Source organism: Globicephala melas, chromosome 9 (genome assembly GCF_963455315.2).
Source record: "Globicephala melas chromosome 9, mGloMel1.2, whole genome shotgun sequence".
In the NCBI taxonomy this organism is placed as follows: domain Eukaryota; kingdom Metazoa; phylum Chordata; class Mammalia; order Artiodactyla; family Delphinidae; genus Globicephala; species Globicephala melas.
Window position 1 is genome coordinate 40,119,926 of NC_083322.1, and position 21,111 is coordinate 40,141,036.

The following is a 21,111-nucleotide window of genomic DNA, read 5'->3' on the forward strand; positions in this document are numbered from 1 at the left end:
TTAGGCCATGTGCAGCTGGGCTGAGTCTCACCTCCACTCTATCAGTGATGGTATTTTTGTTGATGGATTTATTTTCAGTCCTTCTCTATATAGAACTATCCTTTCTGGATTGTTCCTAACAAAATAGGGCATTAATAAGAGAAGATCGAAGAAAACAACCTGCATTTTTATTCTTTTAAAAGTCCGACACTTGGGTGATGGTCTTCCTCTGCATTGCACATCTTTAGACAGTCTCTCTAGTGACCATCTTAAACACGTGTCTTTTGTAGGTGTCCTATCCTTATCCATCTCTCCAGTATCATGAAAATCTAGCCATGAACATACTCAGGGAATGTGTACAAATGTGTGTGAATTTCTGAGCATTTCAGGGTTTGGAGACCTTCAGATTGTGCAGCTAAGTAGTGTGCCCTTGTACCTGCCATGATAATAATACCTATGGAAATCTAACCTGAGGTCACATGTTGCATAAAGCATATTTTACATAAATTTTGGCTAGTGTTCCTATTAGAAGAAGCGTGCGTTCCCAGACCATTGTTTTCACTTTCCTGAAATTTTTGTTTTTAAAAGTTTTCACAGTAAATATATTTGTAGTCTTGGAGTGTGGAAAGCCACTCTAAGTAGGGCACAAAACCCAGAAGTCATAAAGAAAAAGATTGATAAATTTGACTACCAAAAAATAAAAACCACCCTACAAAACCTTCCTGTTTGGAAAGAATTCCAGAAACAAAGTCAAAAACAGCAAATTAAGGAAAACAATTGGCAACATGCATGATAAATAGAGGCCTAATTCCTCAATCTGCAGGATCTCTTATGAATAAATTAGCTGCCCCCAAAGCAGATGGCCAAAAGCTATAAACAAAGATGATTTCTTTCTCTCTCTTGATCTATAAATCTCTCTATATAGTCTATCTATAGATATATATAGATAGATGGATCTATATAGATCTATATATGGCTATTTAGCTATAGCTGTATAGATCTATATAGATATAGATACATATGAAAGAAAAAACTCAATCTTTCTCTCAAAAGAGATGAAAATCTACACTCCTAGATAACCAAGGTGTGAGGCAAAGACGCTGTGGTGTCAAGAGTACAAATTGGTACAGCCTCTTTGGAGGGCAATTTAGCTGTATCCACCCAAGCTTAAAATACATATGTCTTTGTCCTAACAATTTTACTGCTGGGAATTTATCCAATAGATAGACTCACAAAAGCACTGCAGTACGCGCACACACACACACACACACACACACACACACACACACACCATACACACCCATACAGGGCTGTATGCGTCATTGCTTTCAGTAATCAAAAACTGAAACCTGTTAACTGTCTATCAGTTGGGACTAGTTAAATGCATTAGGTAATAACCATGTGATAGAATACTGTGTAGCTGTAAAAAAGAATGTGTTATGCTGCCTCAGAGGCATCTAAAAATTTTATTAAGTGCAAAAGCAGGTTGCAGAACATTGTGTATGGAGTGACAGCGTTATGCACAGGGAAAGGAGGTATATATGTATGTTGATAAAAGGATAAAAATGATTCTCAAGGGACACAAGAAACTGTTAACATTAGGCTAACTTTATCATTTTATAACTGCTGGTAGTACTTACATATTTCTATACCATGTGCTGGTGTTATTTTTAATTAAATAAATACACACACAAATACATATCATAATGTCACTACCGTATACAAGAGGTGAATCATAACATTCCATGCTAAAACCATTCCAGTATTCCAAACTATTAGATTTTTTAAGAGCCGTTTTATATATGACCCGAGCTCTTCTTGCCTTTTATCCCTCATTTGGCCCGTGTGGACATATTAAATAAAACTGCTGATCCAGTATCTACTGTTGCTTTGTCAGCTCTAAGCATAACCCTGCCTTTCTGTTCTCTCTCGTTTGGAGAAATGATATTAGAGGCATCTGGGTCAGAGGGCTTGTCACACTGATTTTGGGGGCCAGTTACCCTAGCTAAAAGAAAAGCAGTGTTATCTCACTCTCTCTGTGGATTCAGGTTAGCAGAGATTCTTAACAGGGAGGCCATTAAAATTTTTGGAACCAATTTCTCTCCACGGAGCTGAGAAACTTGAAAAGAATTGTAAGCTGTCTTAAGTTCTATTTCTCTCCATTGCCCTATGAGCCCTAACTCAGAGAGAAGCCAGTGGAGGCTTTTAGGCAGAGGAGTGACAAGATCACTCTGGCTGCTGCCCAAGAACAGACTGTAGGTAGCAGGGGGACAGGTTAGGAGCTCAGTGCAGCAGTCCTGGCAGGAGATGAAGATGGTGCGGGCTGCCTGCGTTGTAAGGATGCGGAGTGTCTGAAGGAGTGTTAGAGGGCAAGCGCTAGCACTTCCTGATACTTTGGATGTGGTGCCCCTTGAGAGAGGCTGCGAGGATGGCCCGGTATTTGGGCACAATAAACAGTAGTGCTGTTTACTGGAATAGAAAGTTTGGGAAGGGGAAAATGAAGAGTTCGAGATGCCTGTTATGTGCCCATGAGCACAACATGTCAACCAGGCAGTTAGGAATGTGTGTCGGGCAGCCTGGAGAATACAGGTGTGCCAGCCATCACAGGTACGTGGCATGGAAGGCCATGCGCTGGGTGAGGTTGTCCGCCACAGGGAAGGCAGGGCCCTGGGCACACTCTCAGGTTTGGAGGAGGAGCTGACCAAGAAGCCAACAGAAGAAAGTGCCTCAAGGAGAAAGAAAGGAACACTTAGGTGTGCTGAAGGCTGCTGAGACAGTAGGAGGATCAGATGAGCGAGGAGGGTGTGCTGCACAGAGGTGTTGGTAGCATTATGGAGCTGCTGTCCGCGGAGGTAGGGGTGAGGGTGGAAGCCTCGTGGAGGTGAGGAGAAGAGAGAGTGTGAGGTGAGGTGAGTTGCAGCTTTAGACCCACTCTTTGTTCCAGAACTTTTGCAGAGAGTGGAAGCAGTGAAATGAGGGCCTGGCTGGAAGTGAACTGATTGGCTCAATGTACAAAGGTTTGTACATTTCTGTTTGTTTTTTTAAGACAGGACCAACCTATTAGATATGTTTGCAGCTGGAAATGATCCACTGCAGGGAGAGAAACTGATGTACGGGCGAAAGGGGGACAAAACAGAAGCAGAATACCTGAGAAGGTGAGAGGGTAAGGGCTCTAGAGCTGCAGGGAAAGATTGACCTTGGATAGGAAATAGGGGCCAGGTGCATAGAATCAGGAAGAAGCAAAGCGTGAGAGTAGAGACCCTGGGCCGTGTCCTTGGAAATAAGAAGATGAAGAAACTCTGGCTGTGCTTTTTGAAGTAGGAAGGTGCAGGAACTCCTGGCTGACCGCTTTGATTTCCTCAATAAAATGTGAGGCAAGATCACTGGTGTGAGGGAAGCAGGGGATGGGGGAGTTTAAGGAGAGAAGAAAAGGTGTGAAGGAGTCATTTTGGAGGGACATAGCAGCCATTCTAGGAAAGCGTAGTCTGATTGCTGGGCAATATTGAGTGTACATTTGAAAATATCTGTGAAACCTGTGATCCTAAGGACATTTTAGATTACTTCTTCATTGGTATCACGGACCCGGAACCATTCTGGAAGTTTCTTGGGAATAATTTTAAGTAGGACCTTAAAGAACAGAGGTGGTAAATACCTGGCACACCTGTACCATACACACCTGTTCTGTGTTCACCTGTGATCACTCGGAGGCTGTTTCCCTCTGAGCCCGGGCCCAGAACTTTCTCAGTCCAGGACATTAGGCAGTCACACTGAGCTGTTTGAGGGGCTCAAGGTGAAACTTGTTTTCTATCCTTAGCACAATTCCAGAAAATAAAACTTACTATCTGCTACAATCACCCATATAGCTGCTAGACTCTTTTCAGTTGTGCTAACTGCTTGAAAAATCAGAACTAAGGTTATTTTAGTTTTTAATAATGTAGATTTCCCCCCAAACATAAAAATATTGCAGACTCATGGAATATTTGAAAAGTGAAGCCTGCTACAAAACATTATGTAGAATATTACAGTTCATAAATAACAATGGGTCATATCTTGATTTGTTTCCTTGGGTTGTATTTATGCAAATATGTGTGCATAATATTCATTTATTTCTTCAAGCACTTAGTGGAATTTTTTTGAACTCCTGGTAAATGCCAGGCTCTGTTCTAGGTACCGGAGATAAAGTGGTGAGCAAATCTGACATACTTCTTCTCCTTTACATTCCAGTGGATACACGCCCACACCCATACACATATACCTCTGCCCCTCAAACAAGAAAATATATTTGCATCCTCCCCTTTCTCCTAATATTCCATCATGAAGATGTGCCCATGCTATCCTATATTCTCTGAAAGTTTCATTTTTAATCCCATATGATATTTCATCCTATGACTATATCATGAGTTTTTTAACCATTGTCCTATTGTTGAACATTTTGGTGGCTTCCAGGGTTTGAATCTAATGCTATTTTGAGAGCTCCAAAGGTACCACACATCTGTCTAGATATCTAAATGCATCCTTTCAGTCAGGGATGCTCATCACCACCCAGGATTCCTCCAGCTCCGCTGCTCATGAACTCCTTAGGCCGCCTGGCCCAGTCGGCTTGCCTGTCCTCACCTCCTGCCACTTTCTCCTTTGCTCTCCAACCCCAGATACATTGGTCCTCCTTCTGTCCCTCCAGACATGACGGACTTGTTCCTCCTGTACCTCCTTTGTACTAACCATTCCTGCTGCCCAGAATATCTTCCTCGGCCCTTGCCTGATGTGCCTGACTCCTTGGCAATCAGATCTCTGCATCAATGTTGCTTTTTAGGCTGCTTGTCCCTGAAAACCACTCCATCTTAAAAAGCCACCCGTCACTATCTCATTCCTCTTTTAGGTTTTGCTATGAACTCAGCGATATTTAATTTCTTACTGTTAATTTGTTTTATTGTCTGCCCCCCACCTCGAGGACGTAAGCTCCAGGAGGGCAAGAAGCTTGCCTCCTGTTTGTTGCAGAATCCTAAATATATAGAGCAGCGCCTGGCTCAGAGTAAGCTTCCAGGAGTATTTGTTGAATCAGTGAGTGAGGATTCTGTCTTTGATTTTGAAGGGGCATAGCTGCCCAGGCTCTATCTTAGCTCCAGCATGGACAAGCTGTGTGACCCTGGGCAAGTTACTTAACTTCTCTACACTTCCATTTCCTTTGTAAAATGAAGATAATGAAAGCTCCTGCCTGATAGATTGAATGAAGTCCTTCAGGAAGATATTTTGAATAGTGGCTCATAAAAAACACTAGGTGGGAATTCCCTGGCAGTCCAGTGGTTAGGACTCCGCACTTTCACTGCCGAGGGCCTGGATTCGATCCCTGGTCGGGGAACTAAGATCCTGCAAGCCACGCAGCGCGGCCAAAAACTGAAAATCTCTAAGTAACTGTCAGCTGTTTTTATTAGTGGTATTAACAGCACCAAACACTATTAATTATGACAATGAAATCATTTTTGAGTCCTCATTATTATCATAATCTGTATAGTAAATGCAGACTTCCTGCTGGGAGAAAAATGTATTTTTCAAGGAATTCAAAGTGACTCACTTGGTTTAAATATTGTATGTTACTGTTAATGCTGTATCTGCATTTGAAAATTTTGGAGAATGGTACATCTTTGAACAATGTAGAAAGATAAATAAAGTGATTCTCCCTTTCTAAACAATGGAATTTAGGGTTTGAGCCGTTTGTCAGCTATATGGGTATCAGTGAACGAGTAGGAAAGGTTCTTATTCTCCTGCACCTTCCTTTGCTTCCTTCTTCTATTCTAGTTTCTGATGCAAAATGTCAAGTTTTGGTTATAATTACATGGGAGACCATAGTATATGTCTCTGACCAAGTGATAGCAGTATGGGTTTCATCTGTCTTGGTCACTGAAGGATTGCATTGGTTTCCCTGCTGAATCCCCTTCTTTCTGCGGGGCTGCTTCCAGGTGACAGTGAAGGGAAGCTGGACAGGGAGGAAGGGGGCACTTGGGGTGGAGTCCCTTTGCTCACAGTTCCTGTGTGGGTTCTGTTTTTTCTGCTCTGCAATCTTAGCCCTGTTATAGTTCACATGGGGCTCCTCTGATATTTCTAATCAGTTTCTGTTTGGGAGAAGGTGCCTCATTGTTGGGGTCAAATATACCTTCTTCCCCTTTCTCAGAAATATGACAAGTTTCAAAGGAGAATATGAGAATGGCAGAGTGCTTCAACCATTGCAGTTTTGAGTTAATAACTACAAAGATATTCAGTTATTTCTATTAAGCAAAAACACAGGCAGAAAAATTTATTATCTTATTTTTCCTACCTTCTGTCCCAACTGAAAGGTAGATATGGAAACCTTGACTGGGTGAATGAGAAATACAGAAGACACATTATTATCTAGAAGTTCAGCTCCTCCAGTATACTTCTGTCCTGCATGTAGAAGCAACATGCAAATGCCTTAAAAAGGGGAACTTTAATTGGAGACAAAGCTGCTAATTCGGTTGCCTAATTATTTAGGCAATAGCTAATGCACAGTGAAACACGAGTTGTTGAAAAGTGGAATTTACAAGCCGCATTGTGCTGTGCTGGAAGACTTTCCGAAACCCAGAAAGATGATTTGGGTGTCTAATGAAGCTTTTAAACATTGTGTGTAGGCAGTTATTACTCAGAGTATTGACGGAATGGGTGAACATGCTGTATAAATTTGTGTAATTGCTTAATTAAGCAAATAGCTTTCTGTCATTTATAGATAATAATTTTACTTAAAAAGTAAACATTCTCCCCTCCGCACTGCCATACCCGCTCCATTTCTGGGGTTTTACTGTTCTTGGGTTCTTGCTTCTCCTTGAGATGGGAATATGGGTCCTGTCAAAAGAGGGCAACTGATTCCCGCTGTGAAATTGACAGGCATTGCCTGAAGGTGGAGTCATTATGATTGGAAACCTGCCCTTGGTTTGTAATACTCATCTGGTCTTGTGCTTTTGGCCTTTGAGTCTTCATTTCTCAATGAGATGTTAATATTTTGTCTGTTGTGGTTTCCTCCGTGAATACTGTGCTTTGTTTTTGTCCCCGGTGAGGCTCAAAACGCCCACCAGCTCCATGAACGAATCCAGTCGTCGAGTATGGACGCCAAGCTGGAGGCCCTGAAGGACTTGGCCAGCCTCTCCCGGGATGTCACGTTTGCCCAGGAGTTTATCAATCTGGATGGCATCTCTCTCCTCACGCAGATGGTTGAAAGCGGCACTGAGTAAGCATCTTTTACCTAGACTTCCAATCTGTCCTGTACTTTGTAATGTTTTGGGTATTTGTTACTTTTCTTGTACTTGCAATTTCTAGTTTTAAATGCCAGGAATTGTCTAGGCTCAGGGAAAAAAAAATGGCGTTTAAGATAATGTGTGGTCTGTGGTTTCGTAATGTATCACTATGTTCTCCACCCACCAACTAGCCATTATCTAAGACAATCTCTGAAATTTCAGATTTATAAGGAAAAATATTAGTCATTATCTCTAAGGGCCTTTCCAACACAAATTATAATTCTTCAAAATATAAATCCCTCACATCCTTTGCTTATCCCTAAAAAAAGATTTCCTTCCCTGACTCCATTTTTTTAAAAAGTTAGAATACCTCCTTATGTTTCAAAGTCTTAAACCAGGTCAAAATAACATCCCTGAAGTAATTTTTTAAAAAATTAACACTTGACTGATGAAATACATGTCCTTAATTATTTATCATTAAGTACAATAAACATTTATTAGGTACCCATTGTGTGCAAAAAAGTGGAAGTTGGGAAAATTTTAAATGATGTGAACCTTGCCATCTAAATATTTATGGAGGCAGAATTCAGTTGAGGTACAATTCCTCCTGAGGGCTGGGAGTCTAGAGGTTGGACCAGTTACATCTCATGGAACCTTATAGGGAGGTGCGGGGGGAGGTATCAGTGAATGGGCCTTGAAGGAGTTTGAGTTCTACCATGAGCAAGGAAGGAATGGGCATTGGGGAGCTCACCTTCTCAGGGTAGGGTTTGATCTCTGGTATGATTCTCTGGCTACAGAGCCAGATGGGTCTAGCTTTTACATGTGTGGACAGATAACTCCCTTGACCACAGAATACCAGGGTAGGGTCCACAGGACACTGCTCATTTCCGTATAGTCAGGTGCAACTGGTGAAGACTGTTAGAGCATGCCAGTTAGAGCATGTGAGAATGCTGAGCCAGCTAACTGCATAGTAATTTGCTAAATAAATAATGTGCAGAGTTGAGATAGGCATTTGTTAGGAAAGAATAAATAGCATTTAGAATTGGGGTGTAAACCTGGGCCAGTTAAATCTCTCTTCAGTACGTGGTGATTTAAAGAATGACCTGCTGACTGTACATGGTAGAGACCTATCTTGACCCACTCCCTTCCTTCCTTCCTTTCTTCCTTCCTGTCTCCTCCTACACTTGGCATTATTTAGCCTCTGTAGTTGGCACTAATGAAGATTCTTTTTTTCCCCTCATTCAAAGAGAGCATGTTTTATAACAGCAAGAATATCTCCTGTATAAGAATGTTCTCTAGAGTTTGGAGTTGGAGGCCTTCATAAAGAAGTAGAGAAAATATCTAGGAGTGAATGGGGGCAGGGGAGTCAAATCCAAGAGGACTGGCAGGCAGGACTGGGTGATCTGGAAAGGCTCAATTGTAGACAGGTATCATTTATTTTTTTGATGATGACTAAAACTCTGCTCATTACATTTTTGGCAAACATCAGCTTAGAGTAGGGCAGAGAATCTCAAATCCTGGGTGTTACCAGAATCCAAAGTGGTTACTGAAAAATGGGGGTTGGAGCTTGAAACAGCTTGAGGAGAGTTAAATTAGTTTAAGGATCCAGGAGACTGGCCCAAGGAAAAGGAGAAAGAGGGTTCTGTCTTTGGTGGACGCTCCAGCTGAAATCCAGGTAGCGCGTGTCAGATCCCTCGTTCCTTGTTACTAGTGAGCAGTGGATTGCGAGTTGTGATTGCAGCCACCTTCCCTGGTAACTGTGGACAGCTTCATGGGACTGCCACGTGTGGTAGACCCCTCTTCACGCCCACCACTGCTTCTGGTGGGACAGTGAGCCCTGGGAGCTTCTGCCTCCATCACATTTACAAGGTGTTAGATAAAAATGTAAACCTGTCCTCATGTTTATTGATTTATCTAAGTCCCAGCCATTGATGTATCAAAAACACGGCATCGGAGCCAGTCATAATGGAACCTGCTAATATTAGGTGGTTCTGCCACAAATACCTAAGTATCCAGGGGCTTAAGCTCTGGAATATTCAGAATGACATTGTGTTAATACTTCCAAATTTATCAGAATTGCAATTAATTACAATTACAGTGGTACATACGCTGATAGCCAGAGTCCATGTGATATGCGCCCTGAATAGAGGACTGGAGCTGAGCTCCAGTACCTCTGGAGGTTGGCAGTTATATATTTGACAATGAGGGAAAATGCATGTTAGGGGCTTTACTTTTTTAGTTTCTCATTATATTTGTTTGCTAGTGCTTCCATAACAAAATAGCACAGACCAGGTGGCTTAAAGAACAGAAATTTACATTCGCACAGTGCTGGTGGCTGGAAGCCCAAGATCAAGGTGTTGGCAGGTTTGGTTTCTTCTGCAGCTCTCTCCTTGATTTGCTAATGGCCACCTTCTTCCTAAGTCCTCACATCATCTTTCCTCTGAGCACAAGCATCCCTGGTGTCTCTCTGTGTGTCTAAATTTCCTCCTCTTATAAGGACACCAGTCAGATTGGATTAGGACACACCCTAATGACCTCATTGTAACTTAATCACCTCTTTAAAGGCTCTACCTCCAAATACTGTCCCATTCTGAGGCACTGGGGGCAGGGATTCGACATATGAATTTGGGGGGGGGGACACAATTCAGCTGATAAGACTCATCAAAGGGACACTCCCACCTTGTGCTCCAGAAGAGAAAGAGTAAAAACTGATACTATGTATTGTCTTGTCAACATTAGGACTTTTCATCTGTGCTGTTGCCTTACTCTATAATTCATCTTGACTTACTGAGTGACCCAAAGACTGATCACTGGGGACAGGAGGTCTGAATTATATCTCTATGTTTCACATGTTAATACTGAATTTACTTTATGTGGACCACAGTAACTGAATTCTTTTTTTCTATACTGTATCATCCTCATTAATATTTTAATTATTTATAATCTGTAAGCCATCCCAATTTGTTACATGCAGCCAGATTTCAGACAGATGAGCAAAACTCAAGACCAGATCTTGGGTGAGTTCCGGTTTGCATTGTCTCTTACACTTTCCCAACACACTATGTTACTGGGAAGGGATGATGTCTCTCTGAATCACCTTAGTGTGTGCCCTCATCACCATTTTATATAAGTTATAGGTCATGCTACACTTAGGGATGGAGGAAAGAGGGCACTGGTGCTGTACAACCTCCTCCCTTCCTTCTGCAAGGTCCTGCAACTCATGCTAAGAAGCTGCTCATTTAATGCACAGCTATTTTCAGATCTTTTGCTCAGATGAAAAAGAAAAGAGAAAGACACTTTTCTTAAAAGGAAACCCGGCTTCTCAATTAAACTTAAACAAGACTTTAATTAATTAACAGGAAACCTCTGGAATATAAACGGCACAAATTAAATAGACCCTACAATTTGGAAGGCATTTACTTATGATTCCTGGGCAGACTTCCAGCTGGGAAGGGCAGAGGTTTCCTGAGCAGGACCTGTGGAAATTTTTAGGAAACACTGAAGAAATGTAGCTGGAATTTTTCTGCTTACTTTGAGCTGTAATGAGATTCAAAGATACACTTGCCTGTTTGCCATTGCCCAAGGCTGAGCTTTTAAAGGTCTCTCTCCAGCTGGTACCAGGAGCGACGATGGGGGGAAAATTAGCCACAAAGGAGCAAGGGGAAGTGTCACTTTGGCAGAACACAGTGTCTAAAACTTGAATTTTAATCTTTCCATTCTTGTGGAATTTTGAAATTCCATGTCTAGTTTCAGCTTGAAACATCGATGTAGAAGCAAATAAATTTGTGGGGAAACTTGTTTCCCCAACCTGAGCCAGGAAATGGTGCCCATTAAGGAATGGGCAGTGGTTTTTTGTAAAGATTTCTCAGAAATTATATATTTTATTTTATTTGAAAGAAAAAATATTGTACCTGCAACTCTAAATCCATTGTAGTGAATAACACTGCTTTTCTTTGGGTTTTAACAAAACACTGTGTTCTTTTTCTATGCTGCTATGCACATAGACAATTGGACAGTTTACCCTGTGCCCTTCTACTGTTCACCCATCAGAAGAACAGGGGGAACATTTCCAAGAATGAAAGGATCCTTATAGTTTCCCACTTGGCAACATGACAGGAAAATTATGCCCTTGGAATATGAGTAAGCAGTAGCAACACTCTGGCAGAAAAGTTAAGAGTGAAAGAAATTAAATTCACATGTTTACGAAAAACTCATTTTTTTTGAATTAGCTTTTTCTCCTTAATAAAAAAAAATACATTTATTGTTTAAAAAATAAGTATAAATAAGCAGAAGGAGGAGAATAAGAGTCATTTGTAATCTCCCTTTCCAGAGACAAATATTTTTAACATCTTGGTGTATATTGTTTTTGTATATGCTTTTAGATACACACGCACACACATACACTGGCTTTACAAAAGTAGAATTATATTATTCATGCTCTCTGTAGCCTGCTTTTTGTACCTAACAATATTCCCACGTGGTTAGATATTATTCCCCTCATCATTTTTGTTATCTGCCTATTAATTCATTTTTAAAGCTCTGTTGAGGTACAATTGATATGCAATGTAATAGGAGAATTTCAAGGATATGCAGAGTAGAGTTAACCATTCCCCTGTTGTTGGATATTTACACTGCTTTCAGGTTTTTTCAGGATTATGAACATTCTCTCATCAGTTTTTCTTTCAGCAGAATCTCTGTGAATATTTATTCTGTTGGAATAAAATTCCCGATTCAGAGGATATACACATGTTGAAGCTGTGTTAAATTAAGAACTGCCCCATAGCTTGTTGACGTGTCCTAATTTGTACTTTACCATTCATATCGGGGGTATGTCCATTCCTAACACCCTAGGCAATACTGGGCTGGCGTTTCCTTAGGGATTCTAGCTTTCCTAAGAAAAATAGCAGTGAGGTATTTGAGGAGCTTTCACTGATCTGGGGAATTTATAAGTACTTTTCATTTGCTTGGTTGGTCATTTCTCCGAAATTGGCTGTATTGGGAACAGGTCAAAGAGTCCCGTAGTTGTTTTAGAGATATGTAAAGCCCTTAAGTAATTGTCTTAAAAACAAACCACATTTGCTGTATAAACTATCAATCCCCTCCGCATTCTGTCATATAGATGACACAGATGAGGATGTTTGGGTGTATGTATAGCTACGTGTGTTTGTGTTTATAACAGTTGTCATTGTTAGCACACGAACAGTTTCATATTAAACTTCGATTATTCAGATCGTTTCCTCCTGGCTGGAATCAGAGCTGTGACTGTTTCTCAGGAGATGTGAAAATTGAGTTATGACCTGAATTAAGCACCCTGAAATGATGTCTTGGCTTTGATGTTGCCTGGCACCCACACTTGAGGATGGATTTGTAGGTTTTATTCATTTAGCAAAGTATATATTATTTAAGTGCTGAATATTCCTGACACTGGGTTAGGCACATGGGTGTATGTGTGTGCGTAGAAAATACAAACATGCATGACAGTTTGCGACTACGTGTGACATTTTTTGAAATTTTGTCTTCACACAAAAGATGAATTTCTTTTTTGAAAGTAACTTTGTTAACCTCCACAGACATGGATTGTTGGCTCTAACTCATGCTGTCGCTTCTGAGAATTCAGTGTCTCTTATAATCCTTGGTTGTTCTGGAAGGTCCAGGCCAGGCCAAATTCATCAGCGACTCTTTGCCAGCCGCCAAGCACAGGTCACACCATGTGTGTCTTGCACTTCACCTCGGACAGAGGCCATGGGGAGGAGCAAGTACCTCCCCAGACAGAGTCGGAAAGAACCTGCTCTGTGTGGTCTGTGGGCCCCAGCTGAGAAGCCTGCTGCGTCTTCCCAGCTCCCTCTGTCTGCTCTCCTGGAGCTGCAGTTAGCAGAGCTCAGGGAGTTCCAACTGCAGCAGCCCTTCTGGGGCCCTGCCAGAAATTTGCATCACAAACGCTAAAGGGGCCAACCGTCTAGGGCTTTGTCGGGGGTTGTGTGGCAGAAAATCCCTTATGCTGGAACTCCGCCTGGCCATCCCTTTTTGCTTTGTTTCTGTGTCTTTGTCTATCACTCCGGTAATGGAAATGAGAAGGGGTCACACAGCCTGTTTAAAGAAGAGATTATCTTCTGCTAGGGAAGAGATGCCATAGCTTGGGCTGAGGTGAGGGGCTTCTGATCACTGTGAAACATCAGTCTTTCGAGAATCATTTGTTCTCCAGATATGTTTCTTTTAAAGTGAGTATATATTGAGAGAGAGAGAGAGAGAGAGAGAAACTCAGTTAGGAAAACAGACATCACAACAAAAAGTTCGTCTTCTGCTTACGTTTACTCTGAAGCCAAAGTGAGGAAGTGGAGAAGTAAGAAACACTGTTTAGGCAATGAATTTCTTTCTGCACTCTGGTCAGGGAGAACTTTCTAAGGCCAGGGTCTGCTACAGGGGGTAGAACACATAGATAAACCTAAGGATGCTCAGGCCCTAAGCGAGAAAGTTATTTTGGAAAATTGCAGTGACTGCTTTATATGTTACACACACACATCCCACAGCATTAATTTTGTAGCAGTTCTGTTAAAAGATTAACTGAGGCATATTAAAAATTTTTAGAGTGTATTTGAGCAAAAATCAGTTAGAATCGGTCAGTGCCAAACTGGAAGTGGTTAGGAACACTCTACCCACCGGGGCTGGTGGGGGAGAGGGGAGACTCTTGTAGAGAAGAAGTGGAAGCAAAGCAAGGGAGTTGTTGGATTAGCTGTAGTTTAAAGTCTAGTTGGCTGTTTGTGATTGCTTGTCCTTAGGTTTCCATTTCCTAACCTGGAGGCATTTGCAGGTTTAGGGTTTTAGATTGCTTTTACAGGCCTCCAGAGCATTAGAGCCCCTTCGGTCTAAAGGCCTCCTTGTTCAATTAATTTAACAGTTCCAGACTTAATGGAGAAGTTGCAAGATCAAGTTTCACCAGTTGTCCTGTTTGTGTCCTTTACAAAGACCTAACTCCAGAGAGCCCCTGGCACCCAGTTGTCCTGTCTTCTCCTAATTGTTGCAGGAAGGGGGGGACTCCTTCCAGGGCCCGAGAGTGGGCTCTTGTCTAACACTCAGAAATGAATTGTCCTAGGAGACACATGTACTGACAAAGCAAAAGACTATTGGAAAGGGGAGTCCGGGCAGAGAGCAGCAGGGTCAGGGAAGCTGGGAGAGCTGTTCCTCCACGTGGCTCACAATCTCAGGTTTTATGGCAATGGGGTTAGTTTCCAAGTGGTCTCTGGCCAGTCATCTTGCTTGTGCTCATATTTGGACTGACTCGGGGTCCTTCCTGGTGGCACGTGCATCTCTCAGCCAAGATGGATTCCAGTGAGAAGGATTCTGGGAGGTTGATAGGACATATGGACTGGCCTCTCCTCCCTCCTTTCGGCCCCTCCCGAATTCTCCCGGTTAGTTTTTGGTGGCAGCACCTTATCAGGACCTCTTGTTGCCAGACAACTCATCCAAGTGCCTGGCCAAGGCGGGTGGTTTCAGTCTCTTGCAATCTGGAGCTATTCCTTAGTCTTTCCTTTTCTCTCATGGCTTTGACATTTTTTGAGATTAGAGGTGAGCCATTTTTAGAATATTCCCCAGTTGGGGTTTATTAAAAGGTAATTAATTAAAAGGTAATTATCAGGGAAAGATAAAAGCATGGCTTTCATAGAGATTATAAAATTGAATATGTGTTAAAAGATGTATTTTACTCATCTGATATGAGGGAACCAGGGAGATGTTTTCACTGGTTCAAAGGGAGAGTCAAAAGGGCACAAATTTATATGAAACAGAGCAATGTCGAAGTGAATTGCAAATGGAGACAAAACTGGTTTTTCACTTGCAGGGAGGAAGTTAATTAAATCACCACTAGGCAGGACAAAATATACATATGCATCAGTTACCTACAGCTTAAAGACAGCAGGGCTGGAATCAGGGCTGGATAACCCAGAAGAGTAAGCCAGAGACACTGCATAGTTTCCTACTGAAACACGAAGTCCTTTTTCTACAGGTTTCTCCAGTGTTTTCTTCTTTTAGAAAACATATGTCTTTGGCTAGAACATCACAGATGCTTGTGTTTATTTCATTGCATCCTCTTAATGGCACATGATGTCTCTTTGTCTTATTACTGATGTTCACTTTGACCACTTGTTAAGATAGCGCCTTCCTGGTATCTCCCTGTAATGCAATTTCACCCCTTTGTAAATAATTAAGAAATAATTTTGGAGTAGTTACACCATGGGAAATGGAAAGTGGTACAAATCAGGTTTGTATATTTTCTTCCAGAGATTTGGTTCTTCAACAATACTAACACACCACTCTTTAAAGCAATGTAGGCCATTTGTTCCCTGTTTTATTCATTGGGCTATAATTTATCACTATTATTATTTATTTTGATGTCCAGTTTGTCCCAGATATGGCTTTGGAAACTTCATCAAGCTGTATTCTGTGTCCTGCCTTGTCTCCCATTATTCTTTGAGCATTTCTGTACTTTTTGGCTCAGCGAAATTTTCCAGGCTTATCTACATCTTTCCAGCCCTGGACCGAGTCATTTCTCCAAGGAACCCCAGTTCCTTTTAGTGGAGGGTAGTGTTTGGCTCTTGCAAAAGGGCCCAAACTCTGCTCAGGCCTCCTTCCCCATGGCCACCTACTTCTTCCACTCTGCCCAATGGCTATTTGAAGGAGAAGGAAAGGAAGCTAACATATATGTGGATGAAAAATGTCTGCCTGCCATATCAGTAAACAAAGGACATTGTGGCCATCACGTCATCAGCCACTGCAGCTGCCTCCCACCACCCTGAGGGGGTTCAGGATGGAGAAAAGCAGGATACTGGCCCTAAATCGCTAAGGTGCATGTCAAAGGAATGATTTCAATGAGCCCAGACTGTTGCATCTTCTCATATATGGAAAAGCACTAAATCCATTAACTTAAGATGTCTGGTTTTTCTTTAGTTAACCATAATCTTTTGATGTTCTGACTCCCTGGTTTATTGCAAAACTCCTATGTGTCCCGGCTCCTCCCTTTCCTCTTTGGAGCCATCCCTCAGCACTATCTGAGAGGCTGCCTCTGGGACTGAGTCCTCAGAAAGTCCAGCGAATAAAATATAATTCTCAACTTTTAGGTAGTGCATTTTTCCTATATATATCAAATATATATATATATATATATATATATTTAAATAAAGGCAGGTTAAGGAGGGGGAAGGGCGCAGGAAGAGGAAGATCACCTTATATACATTTTTAACTCCCCAGGTTTTTTTTTTTTTTTTTTTTTTTTTTTTTGTGGTACGCGGGCCTCTCACCGCCGTGGCCTCTTCCGTTGCGGAGCACAAGCTCCGGACGCGCAGGCTCAGCGGACATGGCTCACGGGCCCAGCCGCTCCGCGGCATGTGGGATTTTCCCGGACCGGGACACGAACCGGCGTCCGCTGCATCGGCAGGCGGACTCTCAACCACTGCGCCACCAGGGAAGCCCTAACTCGCCAAGGGAAGCCCTAACTCGCCAGTTTTATCAAATACTAGATCTGATCTTCTCGTGGTCAGTTAGGTTTCTGAAGTGGTTACATTTTATGTGGTCGAAAATGTGAAACTTAACTTCTTCCGAATTGAGTACCTACTCTGCATGTGCCTGACATTATAGTAGTTGAGTTACAGAGCGAGCCTTTGCCTTCAGGTAGCTAGAAGGACAGTGAGATGTCCTAAGTCATGCAGCTGATGTATTCTCAGCACTGTGGACATGGGCGCCACCCTCAGTCTGGTCAAGGAAGGGAAATCAGAAGTCAGGGAGGCTGCACAGAGGAGCCTTGAATCAGATGAATTTGGGGTAGGACTTAGCTAGTCCGACAGGGAGGGGAAGGGTATTCCCCCAGCAGAGGGAAGAACACACTTAATGCCAGAGAAATGTGGCAGACTTGAGGAATGGGAAGTGGTTTGATAAGGTTAGAAACACTTGTTTCCGAATCTTTTTGACCTAATCTTTAGTTTTTAAAGAAGCATAATTGTCCTTTTTTACAGACATGTTTTGTTGATTGTGCACTTTTTTTGCAGACTACTGTCCCAGGGTTCCATCTGTGGTCCTGGAATTATTGCAATGTCTCACGGTGTCTTCCTTCAGAAGAAGCTTTTTTTTTTTTTTTTTTTTTTTCTCTTAAGAAAAGAGAAAGTAGAATTAGTGGGCATTTTACCAAAGAAAGATAATCAAGTATTTCTCCATTGTTGAGCATGTACTTAAGAACAACTGGACTAGTGTTTTTTGGCTCTGCTTTTTCATTGAAAATATGCCCCTCTTATTTCTAGGGATTTCCCCCTGTTGAATATATACCCATTCTGAGCCAAATGGAGTGTTCTTGTTGCCTTTACTCTTAAGTAAATGCAATAGGTTGGTTACAGTGGTTTAATTCCCATCTTTTGATTGTTTTGTATCATTAAAAAAAACACCAATTTATTGCTTGGAGAAATGTTTTGAAATGAATTAAGTTCTCTTAATGACTGTTAAATCTGCCCTATATCTCATCCTGGGCTTTCTTCGTGATATGTAATTTGTGTAAAACTCATTGCTTTCACGCATGCTCCTTACGTGACTGTTTTTGAATTTTGCAGACGATACCAGAAATTGCAGAAGATCATGAAGCCTTGGTAAGAATTTCTGATGCGTTGATTCAGATGATATAACACTTCCTTCTTCTCTGCCTAATGAAACCCTGTCCTCTGACTGATTGTGTAACTATGTGTCTAGATGTTTTGAGTAAGTGATTTATTTTTGCTTTTTTTTTAAATTAATTTTTTTTTAATTTATTTTTTTTTTTGGCTGTGTTGGGTCTTCGTTTCTGTGCGAGAGCTTTCTCTAGTTGTGGCAAGCGGGGGCCACTGTTCATCGCGGTGCGTGGGCCTCTCACTGTCGCGGACTCACTTGTTGCGGAGCACAGCCTCCATCCAGACGCGCAGGCTCAGTAGTTGTGGCTCACAGGCCTAGTTGCTCCGCGGCATGTGGGATCTTCCCAGACCAGGGCTCGAACCTGTGTCCCCTGCATTGGCAGGCAGATTCTCAACCACTGTGCCACCAGGGAAGCCCCTTTTTGATGTTCTTATGAACAGGTTCTTTAAAAATTTATTAACCTTTTCTCTTTGCTTTGTGGTAGAAAGAGTATTTTATGTTTGTAACCATAAAATGATCACATCAGGATTGCTACCCTTCTCCTGGAGCAAGGCTAGGCATAATTTTATGTATTACTTAAAAAAAAACTTTCTTTTTTGTGGCCTATGTGATGTTCAAAGTCAAAAGTCTTTGATTTTCTTCAGTGGTTTGGTAAGAAAAAGATCCGCATTAAAAAAAATATTTAGGGCTGAAGTATGGAATGAAAATTATTTACTTTCAGTCTGAGAATGTGTTCAACCACCTATATATTTGTGAATTGCCTGATAATTACGTCTGGAAATCTCAAAACTTCTTTCTTAGAGTATTCCCTCCTCAGTGCCTTTATTATCCACTAAACAAGGTGAGTCCAAAGAGGATCTAACAAACTCTCTATAATAGGTTGAACAAAGTCCCATTTTGCTAAGTTGTTAAGTGTACAGTTTCGGTTTGAGAAGGAAGACTGAACAGTATCTGAAAATGTGCACCTTATTTTTTAAGCCTTCAGAGAAAATTCTGATCAGTGTATGATAGTGGTCTCAAATCATTCATCTTCCCCTACCCCTCCCACTAGAAGAAGTATTAATTGCAGGAACTCTTCAGTTATTAAATTCTAATAAAGTAGAAATATTGAGTTTTTAGGGTAAAGCTTCTTAAACCTAACTTTGATATATATTTTTAATATAGTAGAAGCACTTAATGGTAATAGCGGTAGAAGCCATCTTTTATGGGAATTTACTCTGTCCTGGGCATTGTCTCAATGTTTACACTCGTTACTTCTAATTCACACTTTTATCCACCATACAAGACGAGTAAAATTAGAATTGTTTCCTTTATGATGAAGTTAAAATGAGGTGGTGTTGGGATTCAAACTGATTTTTTCTCTAACAACCTCATACAATTTGCTAATGCAGAAGAATTTTGGGCTCTGAAGCCAAAATAATTTCTTAAAATTTATCTGCCAGTAGTTTTAATCTTTTGGTATATAGAGGTGTTGGAAGTGTGACTAAGCGTGAATCATGATTTCCATTTATCAATCGCAGACAAAATCAATGCTCGGGGCCCTGGTAATTGCAAAGTAGCTTAATCAGACTAAGTACCATAGATAATAATTATAAACTCTAGACAAAATATTGCAAACAGAAACATCTAAAAACAAGTGTCTGAAGAAACTGTCTAGCAACTGAAAACAGACAGAAAGAAGTAAGTCAATCTTTGAGAGAACAAATAAGCCCTAGATGAGATTTGTGTGTTTACAGCTTTTTGCCTGAGGAGTCCTGCTTATCCAGGTATCATGGGGTGACAAGAACCCTCAGTGTTAGTAAGTTACTAAGAGGATATAGTTTGGGGCTGGCAGAGCGGCTAGATTATTAAGGGGAATCCATGAAAGGAAGGAGGCTCAGAGGGTATGAGACGACCCCATATCTATATATAAACTCTGCCAAATCTATCACTGATCACTAAAGTGTGAATATACGTGTGTATGGGAACCCCAAAGGGACCTGGTAAAATTAGCAACTGGAAATGGGAAGAATTGGGAAGAGATTTAAACTGTCACTCACTGAGGAGTTTGGAGTCTGATTCTAGCCAAGTTAACTTCCTACTAGAACAAAAACCAATTCTTCAGAAGAACAAAGCTGAACTATGGCCTTGGCAATGTTTCATTCCCAATGTTCAGAATACAGTAAAAAATTACTAGGTATATAAGGAATAGGAAAAGATGACCTATACTTAAGAAAAGAAATAAAGCAAGCAGTAGAAGCCTGCCTTGAGATGACCCAGATGTTGGAAATAGCAGATGAAAATTTTAAAGCAATGTTTATAAATATATTAAAAGACTAAAGAAAAGCATTAGCATATTAAATTTGCAGATGGGGAGTCTCAGCAGAGAAATGGAAATAAGAAATAACCAATTGGAAATTATGAAACTGAAAAGTATAATATTTAAAATGAAAAATTCAGTGTAGGAGTTGAAGATGGCAGAAGAGACAGTAACCTTGAAGATATATCAGTATAGGTTACCCAATCTGAGGACTAGATAAGGTGAATAGTGAATAATTGACCTGTGAGATAGTAACAGTTGATTTTAAATACATTTAATTGGGGTCCCAGCGAGAGAGGAAAAAGATAATGGGGCAGAAAAATGTTTGAGGAAATAATGATAGAAAATTTCTGAAATTTGTTGAAAAACATAAATTTTTACATCTAAGAAGCTTGTTGAACCCAAGTGGGATAGATAGAAAACTATGCCTAGAAACATCATAGTCAAACTTCTGAAATTGAAGGATAAAAAGGATACCTTGAAGGCAGCCAGAGAAAATCAACTTATTACATTAAGAAAATGAAAATAAGAATGAGAGCTGACTTCTCATTAGAAATATGGAGGCCAGAAGGCAACCTCTTAAAAGTGCTGAAAGAAAAAAAAAAAAAAACTTGTCAACCCAGAATTCTTTTCTAATAACTATCTTGGAAATGAAGGTGAAATAAAAGTACTTTCAAATAAAGGAAAACTAAGATGGTTCATTGTTAGCAGATACACACTACAGGAAATATGAAGGAAGTTCTTCAATTAAGAGGCTTCAGATCAGATTTGAAAAAGCAGGACCCAGCTATATGCTGTTTACAAGAGATATACTATAAATACAAAAGAACATGTAGTTTGAAAGTGGAAAAACATACACCATGTAACTGGAGATAATAATAAAACATTTGTTTTATTAATATTAGTCACAATAAGACTTCAAGGCAACATATTATCAAAGATTAAGAGAGA

General features: G+C 40.9%; 1 protein-coding gene across 4 annotated transcripts in view; it reads left to right on the forward strand.

The window, feature by feature from the left end:
• ELMO1 (engulfment and cell motility 1) overlaps positions 1–21,111 on the forward strand; it is a 550,105-nt gene that overhangs the window by 161,237 nt on the left and 367,757 nt on the right. For all 4 annotated transcript variants that reach the window (XM_060305403.1, XM_060305401.1, XM_060305402.1 and 1 more), the window contains 2 exons: positions 7,044–7,213; positions 17,807–17,842. In XM_060305403.1, the coding sequence (XP_060161386.1) occupies positions 7,044–7,213; positions 17,807–17,842 (206 nt within the window). The remainder of the gene's footprint in view (positions 1–7,043; positions 7,214–17,806; positions 17,843–21,111) is intronic.